This window comes from Eurypyga helias, unplaced genomic scaffold, assembly GCF_000690775.1.
Source record: "Eurypyga helias isolate BGI_N326 unplaced genomic scaffold, ASM69077v1 scaffold40790, whole genome shotgun sequence".
Taxonomy (NCBI): Eukaryota; Metazoa; Chordata; class Aves; order Eurypygiformes; family Eurypygidae; genus Eurypyga; species Eurypyga helias.
In genome coordinates this window covers 9,145-22,192 of record NW_010224521.1, presented here as the reverse complement: position 1 = coordinate 22,192, position 13,048 = coordinate 9,145, and the positions used below count along the sequence as shown (strand labels likewise).

The 13,048-nt window shown below is 38.6% G+C and overlaps 1 protein-coding gene across 1 annotated transcript; it reads left to right on the top strand.

The window, feature by feature from the left end:
* Positions 1-374: 374 nt before the first annotated feature.
* ENKUR (enkurin, TRPC channel interacting protein) lies at positions 375-12,043 on the top strand. Its single transcript, XM_010161816.1, has 5 exons — positions 375-451; positions 3,681-3,826; positions 5,217-5,443; positions 7,300-7,446; positions 11,870-12,043. Exons 1-5 carry the CDS (start codon positions 375-377, stop codon positions 12,041-12,043), a joined length of 771 nt encoding a protein of 256 aa, XP_010160118.1.
* Positions 12,044-13,048: the final 1,005 nt, after the last annotated feature.

Sequence of the window (13,048 nt, the reverse complement as noted above, 5' to 3'; positions counted from 1 at the left end):
GCTCCGCGCAGTGCGCCTGCGCGGCTGGGGGCGTTGCTTAAAGCGGTCGGGCCTGCCGACCGCTGCCTTTCGTCGGAGGGGGCGGAGCCTACGCCATCCCGCTTCCGCCCCCCTCGCGGCTCGGTTACGTAGCAGCGAGTTTCCCTAGTAACTGCGGAGACAACAGTGTGCCAGTCTGCGTCTGCCTCGGCGGCCTGAGGGGGCGCAGGGCTCAGCGGCTGGAGGGAGCCGATCGCCGAAGTAGGCCGCGGAGGATCTGTGGAAAGGGAGGAAACGCGAGGACCCCTTCAGCGAGGTGGGCGCTTCTCCGTGCCCAGGGTCCCTCAGTAAGGTGGGCGCTTGCTTCCCCGTGTCCGGGGTCCCTCGGCCGGAGCATGACGACGCAGTGTGCTCAGGAGAGCGTCTATAAGCTCCTGCCCCGCCCTGAGGAGAAGCCTGTCAAGCCTCCCAGGTACGTGGGTGTGACAGTACCACTTGCAGACACAGTGACTAGTTCTGGCCAGGCAACACATCTTACGGTTAACAGGTATTAAAAAAAAAAAGTAGTTATGGCTCGTAAAGAGTCACTAACCAACATCTGATTGTTTACAGCCTGCTTCACAGGCTGATGGTTCTATTTGGTATCTTTATTGCTGTCATGTTCATTGACAAACAGTTTATAAAGCATTCTTTCCACACAGAACAATTACATGACATCTTTCTCATTTGCACTGAGAACAGTTTTTCTGTGAGCAGCTGAAAAGTTGGTGTTTTAAAAAAATTTTTCTCAGTGCCACACTTTTTTCATGTGTCAGGTGTGCCTTCTGACATTGTTTCTTTTGCTTCTCTTTCTCACCCATTCCCTTAAAAACATTAAAAAGGCCTTTTGCCCCCCTAGTATTAATTAATTTGAGTTTTTGTAGAATTTATTTTTTGCTAATTATGCAAACATTTTTAAGGTTTGGTTTTTTTTTTTTTTCAAGTCCCTAGTACTTTGTATAAAAGAAAGCTGCTGTCGTTAGCATTTTCAGTCAAAGGTTAATGTAGGTCATAGTAGCTTTAACATGAGTAGAAATACCAGTGGCACTCATTAGAACAAAAATAGTTAGCTATCCCCTGTCTGTGGGTAAAGGATTCAGACTTGTGAGTTTCCTAGTTCTGACCCTTTTCCATGTAAAAATAGATCATACATCACTTTGTTTCCAGTGAATTCATGAATTCACTGTGAATGAATGATACTTTTGGCAGACAGAGGAAAGTGAAAGGACAGTATGGCAAGGCACACAGCACATTAATTCAGGGATCTGAATATACCATGACCATCAGGTTCAGTTTAGGCAAGGGATTCCTTAGGTTGGATGCCATCTGACTAAATCCCCTTCTGATCTCGTTGACCTCTGTTGTCACCCCACTTCCTGCTTCAGTTCTCAATGTGCCAGATTACCAGCTGGTAACAAGAGTGAGGAACCTGGTTAATAGCATGATCTGACCAGTTTTAACTAATGCATACAAATTTAGGTTGGTTGTTTTTGTTTTCAAATGAAATCACATACATTTCATCGACCAGGTATTACTTATGAAACCACAGCAAGCATCTTCATTTTCCCCAATTTTGATGTTCCAAGATAACACCTAGGGAATAGTAACTGCCTTCTTAGAAGTGTATTGTCTTTTTTCCCCTGGCCAAATGATGCATGGATTAAGATTCCAAAGTCCCCCATAACCATGTTTTCTTCATTGTAACCCTCTCTAACCCTATGATACTGGCACATGACTGCAGGCCTGAAAAGTCACGGGAAAGGTACAACTGCCACATCTCTTTGTCCAAAGGAGTGCCTACAGCTGTCTACAGAAGATGTCTTTACCTTATGCCAACATGTAACGAAAATGCTGTTCCTAGCAAATGATGAGGAACACCTTTATATATGAATGTGGTGGGGTTTGGCCTATGTTTACAGCTGTTTGCCATGAATTTAACAGAAGGGATAAATAAAGCCTCATTCCTTATACTTAGAGGCATTTCATGAATTATAATAATCTTTTATGTACGTAATCCTTTTTCTGATTTGGGAGACCAAAGCTCCAGAAAACAAAATAACTCCACATTTTTAATGAAGTTTTCTTACATGTCCTAATGTTATGATCAACTACAAATACATGTATTGGGCTTTTATCAGTGTTGCTACTATGATTCCCATTCACTGGCCCAGCATTACATAGTTTCTTTCATGCTATTTCAGTATTTTTGTAAAATAGGTTGCATTATATGTGATCTTTTTTGTTCTTTTTTCCTTACCTGAAAACATGGTATAGTTTTTTCATAAACACTTATGTGTTTTCTGTGAAAGAAGAGCAGAGCTGTCTACCATAAATTAATATGACATGTTTCTTAAGGATGGACAGATTTTAAAAGGTATGATGGGGTAGCCTTAGCTTCTGGAGCAGGAGAAAACATCCGTGACAGCTCAGTTCTTCAGACAGAGGCAAGATGCTGCTAATCAGCTAATGATGAGCATTTGGCTTCTTCTGGGGAACACGTTTGCATACTTTTGATTAAAGCAGAAGCTACAGTGCCATATGCAACATTACACCAAACCAGCATATATGTCTGAGCCCTTGCTGATTTTTACATCAGCCGTTTCAGTTAGTGCTAAAACCACCACTGATGACAGTAGTTCAGGATCATGGCTCGTATCCGTGTAATATAAGAAATATGCAGTTTGCTGTGCTATTTCGGGGCAGTCCTCCATCTCATCTCATCTCTGATAATAGTCTGTAACAGATGGTTCGAGAGGAACATTGAGACAATGATACAGTGGACAGTAATAAGATAAACTGATGGTCAAGGACATTCTGTCCAACTCTTGACTACACTTGACATGTTTTCTGAAGCATGAGGTTTTACATACCTGTAAAATATGTTTCATCCTATAGAATGAAGCAGTGAATGTTCTCATCAATACAGATCTCATCTTTTTTGAAGCCAACTGAGCTTTTCCTTAGAGGTGTGTGATTGCTGTCACACCTCTAAGGCCCTACAATGTACTGCAACTGCAGCAGCTGAAAGGGCCGAGATGATACATTGGCATTTGCATCTTTCTCATACTATAAACTTTAAAATATAGAAAATCTAGCAGAGTAGGTTTATGAATACTGCTTTCCTGCAGATGCACAATAGCTGCATATTTTGGATGCATCTTTGAACAAAACAAATAGCCACATAAAAAACCCCCAACTTTTCACAATGGAGTTAGTTAGAAAATAAAGACCAAAGTGTGTAATGCACAACCTCATAAAAATTAGAAACATTCATGCAAACAATACTCAACGCAGTTTATTTTCACACTTTAGTTTTTGTTGAGTTTCAGCATGTCTCTGTTCAGTATTTATATGAACAGGATACGGGAGCCATTTCCCAGCGGGTGGTCATACTGACCTTGGAGACACAAGAGGGAAGAAGCAAGCTAACTTCAGGATCAAAAAGACACACCAGTGCACTGCAGGGCTTAGCCTTGGCACAGAGGTTGTATGAATGACAGCCTGTGTTTGGGAGGGAGTACGAAACAAAAGCCTAAGCTATTTCTATTCTTATTGCTTAGGTTTTTGGCATGAACTACTGCAAAAATGTATACACTTTGAAGAAGCGTTTTTAATAATTTTCTGACCTTTAACGGCTTTATGGCTATTTTTTAATGTCTAAGGTATATATCCACATTTAGACCATCCGTGAAACGTGAAGCAGAGAAAAATAAAGCTCAGTGGAAAGCTATGGGACCAGCAAAAGTTGCAGTGCCATCTCAAAAAAATTTTTTGCTGAAACATTCAAAGAATCCTAAACTACCAGAAAGTAAGTGTAGACACGAAATATATTAAATGTAATGTGTTTTAAAAAAAATTTTCAAATTAATAATATTAAAGTTGAAAGTAAGTTAGTTATGAAGTATGAAAATTTAAAAAAAAAAAAAAATTGTATGCTGGGGCAGTTTCCATTGTTCCTTTATAGTATCTATGATACCAAAATTATTTCTCTACTTTACAAAAATGTTTCTTATTTATTGTGCAAACTACTGAAGCAAGCAAGAGGGGGATTATATATGTGATTGGAAAACACAGTATTAACTGTCATGTGGTACAAAACCAGCTGAAATATAAAGAAAAATTATCTCTCTCTTGGCAGCAGCCATTCAGATGTTGAAGCTGTGTTGATGGTGTGCTCTATCCTGCTGGCATTTCAATTTATAATTATGTGGTTTAGATTTGTACATCATTCTTTTCTGCACCAGATCTTTAATATGAAAGTGAATAATATGAATGGGGGTATTAAAAGTGAACTAATCGTTTTTAATGCTTGAAGAGATATGGGACAAGTATGTGTGCCTCTCTTAATGTTCTAAACATACAGCTTTTACTCTTCAGCACTCATTGTTGGCTCTTAATTCCATAGCATTAAATTGTCTGGAAGTTTTCAAAGCATAGTATTTTTTTGAGACCTTTTGCATGTCACAGAAATAAGAAAAATGGAATATTTTGTTGCAAAATGCATCCTGTCTTTGGGCACAAACCATAATTCTGAGTATAAGAGGCTGACAGTTCTAATGTTCAGCCTCATGGCTAGTTCTGCAAGGGTGGAATGACTGTGTGTGACCTCGCGGCAGGCAAGCAGAGTGGGCTGGTGATGAAAATGTGTCCTATCAACAGCCCAGTGACCATCAGGCAAGTTGGGGTAACAGGCCAGGTCCCTCCACTGGTTCCCCATAGTTGTTCAGGAACAGGACTAGGAGCAGGCATGGTTGAGGCAGCTCAGCCAGGCACTGACAGCACAGGGCTGAGCTGAGATGGGGTTTCAGAGCCCCAGGGTGGATGTTGGATGTGCCAGCCAAGACTAGGCAGGGCCATACCTAAGGGCCCTTGTAGTGAACATTTCTAGTAAAAGTAGTTTTAATTATATTTGTAAAAAGTTCCGTACCACTGCAGTTAAGAGGAAATGAGTGGCGTATTATAAAGAAAACCCATCTGAAACAAGATAGTATTTCCTAGGTTATGAAACTTCTGTTATGCCAAGCAAGCACTCTCATTTTCATCACAGTGCATTCCCAGTTAATTCTTCCATTGTAGATACAGTTGGTTTCTACTTTTACATAATTTTGTACGTAAATTTTCCCTTTTGAAAAATGTAGTATTAAATTGCAAAGCTCTTCAAGGTTATGGCTGAGAGTGTTTGCATGCTCTATTCACAGGAAAAAAAGAACAGGATAGTAAGAAATTGCCTGCATTATCAGTGCCACGGAGGACAGATCACCCAGTTATGGGAATTCAGAATAAGAAGAATTTTATAAACACAAATGCAGTTGCTGCTATCACAGGACTGCCTAAAAAGCCTCAACCTATATGTGTTGATAGAAGACAGGGAGATAAATACCTGCTTGAAACTTCAGGACTTGTTCCAAAATATATTAAGAAAAAGGTAAGTTTTATTAACATATAGTTGAAATGTGCATTGTAGCAATGCCTATTTTAGATTCTCTATTGCATTCTCATATGAAATGTGTATGATTCTTCTTAAAAAATCTTTTTAAAATTTTAAATACCACTGCTGTTTGCGGTAAACCTATGAAATTCATCAAGGAGAAATCACTGGCACTAGAGTTGTGCCTTGCTTTTGCTCTGTATTCACTTGCTTATGCTGTCAGCAAAGAATTGGCAGAATGCTGCTACTGAAGCAATAGCATGTGTTGCACCCAGGGAGTATCTCATGGGAACAAAAGTAGAGTTCTCTGATGAATGAATGTTTGCTTTTTAGGAAAGACAGGCAGGGAAGAAGAAAAGGGGTTGCCCTCTGGATGAAGGAACTGTTCCAATACATGCAGGTTTACTATGGAAGTGGCAATAGGCTGGTTGAGCTTGTTGGGTCAGGATCAGAGGAAAGGCCAGTACATGTCAAAAGCATGTTTGTTATGGACCATCCAGTCAGGTGAAGAACTGGATGAAATATCTTTAAGCAACCTGAGGAAATCTCCAGATCACAGTACAGCTTCTTATGGAAGACTTCACCCTCCTTGGTATCTGTGGGAAGGACAACACAATGGCATGAAAGCAATCCAAAAAGGTTCCTGGAGTGTGTTAGCAACAGCTTCTTAACACAGATGGTGGATGACCCAACGAGTGATCATGCGGTTCTGGTTCTGCTACTTGCAAATGAGAAAGAACTGGTCAGAGGTGTGATATTTAATAGTCTTGGTTGCACAGGCCATGAAGTAGTTCAAGATCCCCTCCTCCTCAGGGAGGCAGGCGGTAGTGTGCAGACCCTGTACTTGCAAACATCAGCTTATTCTGGGAACTAGTAGGTAGGATCCCGTGGGAGACAGCTCTGAAAAGCAAAGGAACTTGAGAAGGCTGGCGTACCTTTACAGACAACCTCCTCCAAGCACAAGAGCAGTCCATTTCACTACTCAGGAAAACAACATCTCACGAGTCTGGCATATTTAAACAGGTAACTCATGACTGAACATTATGCAAAAAGAGACATGACGTGACATAACTCATGATGGAGAAGGTACCAAAAAGTGAACCTGCAGCCGTTGCAGTACCTTTGCATGGCTAAACATGTATATACAAACAATGCTGGGCATAGTGCTAGCTACACTGAAAAGATCTGTGGATCATTCAGCATTTGGTAGAAAGAAGGTAGATGCCAGTACCTTCTGGCAGAGCTAGATAGGCTTCATTTTATGAAGGATAAGGCAAAATAGGTGTGTTCCCCCAAATACATCTGGAATATTCAGAAATTATTTTTCCTCCCAGAAACACAATTGTGCTATATCCAGTAAGGGATAGTTTATCATTCCTAACTAGTCCAATTTTCATGTATGTTTTAACAGTATTCACTCTCTTCTGTGGCATTCAGTGTTCAGCAAAAATCAGAATATGGGAGGACCTTTCAAAGAAATTATATAAGGAATGTATTTCAGGACGTAGGATCTGATGTCATAGGAAAATGTAAAATAGCTTGCTGTCATTAACAGGTTTCAAATGCCTCACTCAACCATCAGTTCTTACAAACAGGCATTTTAGTTTCTGAAGTTTGTTATCTTCTAAGGTTGCAAAAAGAAATTAAAGGGAATTGTTTGTACATTTTGCTCAAGCTACAAAGACAATCACGTTTGATATTTCTAAGAAGACGGTGGTTTAAGAATTTGTTGCTTGGTGGCACAAAATCCCATTTCAAGATGTCTTTGCAAATCTAATATACTATGGATGATATGTATGTCTTTGTTTCCTTCCTAAAAGCATATATAAGAAACTTCTTCCTTACCCTTACAGGATTATGGTGTTACACCAAAATATGTAATACGGAGAAAGGAAGAAATGAAGAGAGCTCAGAACGAATATGAGGCCCGCGTCTTGGAGGATCTCAAGAAAAGAGCCATGAAACAGCTATCTGATGAAGAAAGGATAAATCTTCTGCAGGTGCATATTTTTATTTAGTGTAATTAGTAACATGTACAAAAGATAAAATAAGGTGATATAAGCCCATAGAAATAATAAAAAGTACGCTAGATTTTTTGAGGCAAATGAGTTAGCTCCTTTTTCACTAGATGGAGCTGTAGAACACTGTACAGTTCAGCTGTACACTGAACTGAAGGGAGCTGATCTAGCTACAGTTTTAGTCCAGTTTTACAAGTACTTAAATTCTGCTAGATCCCTAGCCTGCTTAATGACTTGGAATGTCAGTGAAACTTCAGAGGAATGCAGAAAATCATCTACATGGATTTAGTGACAGTTCTGATTCTCTGCTTGTGAGTCATGGAAAAATACAAACTGCGGCCCCCATGGCCCCCAGCCTGATGCATAATGTTACCACTTTTATTGGCAGTTTCTATCTTCACATTATGACCTCACTGATTAAAGCAAAAGGTCATGCTTTAAAATGTGGTAAAACCAGAAAACAATTAAATTGCAGTATATTAATAGAACTATGTCTGGAAAAAATGTATTTTGTCAAGCTGTTTTGGATACTGTCTTTCATATAGTTTTTATTGCACAGGATTTTCTAAATAGAAATAATACCATAAAAGAAGTAGAGCAGAAAAGAAACGTTTTAAAAGTGCATCCCATTCTTGAACTGGAATTTCTTACGACCATATTTTAGCCAAGTCCTGTGAAAATCAGGCTTACATTACTGTGATATCTGTTTATCAGTCTTTCCCTTAATAACTTGATCTTAGCAGCCACCCAAAACAAATTAGACGGATGTACATCTCCATCACGCTGAATTCCCACAAAAAAACCAGCAGAACATCTAGAGAGAAAACAAAGTGTCTAACGCTCTTGCAAAGATTAACTGCTTAACCAGAAGATCCAAAATAGCTAGCACAATGGTGTCTGTTGCTTATGCAGCAAGCAGCAGGAGCTCTGAAGGAGTACGGGAGAGAGGTGAGGGTATTGCATCAGCAGCAATGTAAAGAACATAACTGCAGGGATGAAGATTAAGATATTATTGTGGTAGGAAAGGCATGGGACAAGCTGATGGTCCAGCTAGTTAACGATGCAGCAAAAATATTATGTGCAAAAAGGCATGTGAGTTCAGCTGCTCACAGTTCTGCATTTAGTTTGATTAAAGTTACGTTCTATATTTTTAAAATATAAGAGCGCACTGATTTTTTTGTAATTAAAAAGTTTTTAGATTGCTTTTATTAACTCAGTATTTTCTTTAAAAAATTTCAGAAATCTGCTCTGTCATGAACCAGATTACTTATACAGTTATATTGTCAGGAGGAATTAGTGTCCCCAGGGTATGTGGCTTCTACCTAGTGCTCAGCTGTAGACATATGGGAATTCCTGCCTTTTAAAATAATTGACATTGCTAGAGAACACATGTGCACTATTTGATTTGAAAGAATACGTGGCAGTAGATGTCTGAGAACAAAATCAAGCTGCGTGAACTTACAGAAATAAAGGGAAATAATTTGTGCCAACATTTTTGAACTCTCCATCATGCTTACTTTGGTTGGAATTTTATGAGAATAGAAGAGAATGTTGATAAATGCAGTACATATTTCTCACTGATCCAGCATGTATTAGAAGTCCTTATATAGAGTTAGATATTCCGTTTGTGATCTAGCCTGTAGCAACAGTGGTCAGCATGTTGCATTGCTGCTGAGGAGCTGTGAGGGGGATTTTTATGGAGGGAGTCGTGATCTGCTTTTGATCTCTCCACTCTGTAGGGATAGAGAAAATTGTGATGAGTGCATGCTCCAATGTGTTCTAAAATTCACTGTTTTCAATTATTTCCAAACTATACATTTTACTAATGCACACAAAGAAGAATTCATTAAAAGAGGCTATGAAAGACTTCTATGAAAGTTTTGAAAACACGGTATTTATTTTCCTGACTATATATTTGTAAATTATACCTGACACCTGCTAGACTAGGAGCTTTATTTAAGTACTTTACAGCCTTGGATTGCGAAGACAAGTAGCATTGCAACACAGTAAATAACTAGCCTCGTTGCCCTCAGTTTCACAGGTTGAGGTAGGGTTTTTAAATTTATGCAGATCTTTGTATATGAAGATTGTTGGAATAACCTTTATGAACAACACTTAAATGCTTAATATGAACTAAGCAGAAATTGCAATGCAATAAATACACTGCTTTGAATCAATAAAATATTAGTTCATATTAAAAGTATGGTTTTCTTAGTATTGGCAGGGAGAGGTAATTTTTTTCTGTTAATTCATACAATGGACAAGATCAGACAAGTTTTTAAGCACAAGAGTCACTGAGTTCTGAAATAGAAGCAATGATCTTCAAAGCTAAATATGCATTAATAATTCCTCTAAATTTAACTTCAGTATGTTAATCAGGTAGCCAGTCCGGGAGAAAAGGTGCTTAGTAATAGTGTAGAGCCATAGAATCACAGAATGGTTTGGGTTGAAAGGGACCTTAAAGATCATCTGGTTCCAACCCCCCTGCCATGGGCAGGGACACCTTGCACTAGACCAGGTTGCTCAAACCCTCATCCAGCCTGGCCTTGAACACTTCCAGGGATGGGGCATCCACAGCTTCTCTGGGCAACCTGTTCCAGTGCCTCACCACTTCTCAGGAAGATTTTTTTCCTGACATCTAATCTAAATCTCCCCACTTTGAATTTAAACCAGTTACCCCTTGTCCTGTTACTACAGACCCTTGTAAAAAGTCCCCCCAGCTTTCTTGTAGCCCCTTCAGGTACTGGAAGGCTGCAGTAAGGTCTCCCTGGCGCCTCCTCTTCTCCAGGCTGAACAAGCCCAACTCTCTCATCGTGCCATAAAATCAGTGTGTCCATTCAATCCTGCTTTAGTTATTGAGGAGAGTTGAAAATGTTAGCTCACAAGAGAGTAACTTCAGTTCTTATTTTTATAAGATACTTGTGATCTCCTCTAAGGAAACTGAACTGAGAGCCAAAAACATGTTGGAAAAGTGTTTTTTTCACTGATAGCCATATTGTATTATTTATTGATTGCTGTATGAGGTCCTTGTAGTAGGTGTGATTATTAAGTTCACCCATATAGTTTTCATGAGGACGTTTGATGCACTGAATAAACTCCACTACTTCTTGCTATATGCATCCATAGAATCTGTAGATTTTGATTATCCTCTTGAGGAGAGGAAGTAAGAGCAATTATTGCAGTAATTGTGGGGATGTAAGAGAAGTTTTAAAATTTATTTTTCTACCACAGTCTGGTTCCATTCAGCATATATTGGTGCGTAAAAGTTCATCTCTGGTGTTGAATCAATGGGTTTATGAGTTTATTTTAGGCAGGGTTTTAGTCTTGGGCTTTTATATATGGAAAATACAGTTCACTTTATCTAGTAAGGTAATTCTTTGATTAGCAGCATTCAAGAGAGGTAGCAGCTATTGAAATCATTGTTGATAGGGTCAGCAGCAGCTAGCTTTTTTAGTCCAAATGATAAATAAGTTGCCTATAGATGTAGGTTAGGAAGAGAATTTTTTTCAAAGTAGTTGACTGAAGTTAAAGTATTGTGGGATCAATTTGGTGTCCATGGTCTGAGCAAAGTCTCAGTTACAGAAAATGAAGCTGATGGGAGATGAACTGAAACTGCTGCTGAATTTTGGCTGGAGTTCCAAGTATTGGAACTTTTGTGATTACTTAAGGTAGGTAACACCACTGTATGTGACGTGGTGCTATCTGTGGTAGCCAGGTTGCTGTTTATGGGGAAGTGGTTTCTCTAGTGCAGTTTGTAAGATAATTTCTGTTGGATTTTGGAGAAAGGAAGGTATTTTAGTGATATGAGTTCTGAGGAAGCTTTTATGTAACCTAGTAGTTCCTCAGTGAGCATATTATCATTAGGTATAGTGCAACAGTCCCAGTTGCCAACCTGTAGATCAGTGAAAGCATAGAATATCTCTTACACAGACTAAGGCAGAGTCCTTCCTCATTGACCTTGTGCAGTTTTTCTTGAAGATACCGAGGACTGGAAGTGTACATACAGGCTTTCTGGTAGGCTACAGAGTTGACTGTTAGTCATGTTGACATACTTTTTTCAGTTTAGCATTTACGTAGCTCATCCTTCACTGGCTAGTTTAATATTTTTTTTGTTGCCTATTAAAGACTATATTTTTTTCTCTCCAAGGCATAAAGTTTTTTAAACACCGTTCCTTGTATTGCATCAGGTCAAAAATATTTCTATTACAACTACTTTGACTTTTAAGCATTTAATTAATTTGGTCCACTTAAGATAATTAAACATTATTCCATATATTTATGTTTTAATATTGCATTGACACTTATCAACTGCAGTATTAACAAAACCCCCTAAGTAGTTCGTGTGCATATTATGCTTAATAAAGTAAGTTTTTCTGCTGTATTTCCTTTTCATGTAATGCACTAGGGGCTGAAAAAGAACTGGGAGGAAGTGAATCGTGAATTTCAGGGTCTTTGGGTACAAATAGACACCATACACAAGAAGTTACACAAGGAGAAGCTGGAATCACAGATGAAACAACTGGAGCATGACATAGAAGTAATTGAGAAGCACAAAGTTATCTACATTGCAAATGAATAAGGACTGTTTTTCAGATACTGCCTCTTTCCTCTTTTTTCTCTATCCCTACATCTCCACGAAGTGCATCCCTAAATTCTCAAAAGAAATCGACACCACCAACTACTCAGAAGGAAATATTCAACTAATCTAAGTATCTAGCTTCTTAGAAATGTTACATAGGCCTCTCATCTGTATAATTCACAAAGTGGTTTGAAATAAAATTCTTAAACTTTGAGTATAAACACATGAATTTAGTCTATTATTCTTTGTAATTTTTATTGACTACTAAGATTTCTATAAACATCACACAAAAAGCATAAAAATTACTGCTTCATATGTTTGGAGTGCTTTTTTTCCTGGCACAGCCAAAACAAAGTGAAATAATTGGCTGCTGAAGACAGCTTGGTAAATCTATCTTTGGGGTGGGATGGCTTCTGGACTAGTTATTAAAAAGCTGCTGAGCTTTATGTAAAAGCTTGAGCAATTGCATTTCTAAACAGCTTGGATTCTCTATAACATTTTTTGTACTCATTTTTTGTTACCAAACCCGAATTTTATAGTGGGAGCCCATAATAAACTAGACTTCACGCTGTGCAGATACCACATGTAGCTTGTTGTGTATGCTTATGTATAAATAATTCTGTAACACCATAGTAAATCTACCACTAAAGTAGAAAAATGTGTTTTGATTCCTATTATGCATGCAATGTTAGAATGAAAGCAGTGTAGGAGCATGTGAGTCAAGACGAGGCCGAAATTGTATCAGCACACTATACTGCAATCATTTGCATAAAAAGAATTTGATCCTTTCTTTCATACTGCTTAACCTTTGCTTCAGAACGCAGCTTTTTCTGTATGGTATCAACCAGCAGCTGTTTTGACATCGTAGTATCTGACATCAGCAGAGGGTGAAGTAAAAAATTTCCAATGAATTATTAAAAGACAAATTTTCACATACATTAAATTCCTTTCATAAATTTGTCAGGGAATGGCTTGGAAGACTTCACAGTGGTTCTAGGCGATATT

Bases quoted from the DNA above. Each gene is read 5' to 3' on its own strand.
- ENKUR (XM_010161816.1), top strand. From the start codon at position 375: ATGACGACGCAGTGTGCTCAGGAGAGCGTCTATAAGCTCCTGCCCCGC. The intron at 3,827-5,216 runs GTAAGTGTAGAC...CTCTATTCACAG, and splicing joins GAATCCTAAACTACCAGAAA to GAAAAAAAGAACAGGATAGT. The intron at 5,444-7,299 runs GTAAGTTTTATT...TTACCCTTACAG, and splicing joins CAAAATATATTAAGAAAAAG to GATTATGGTGTTACACCAAA.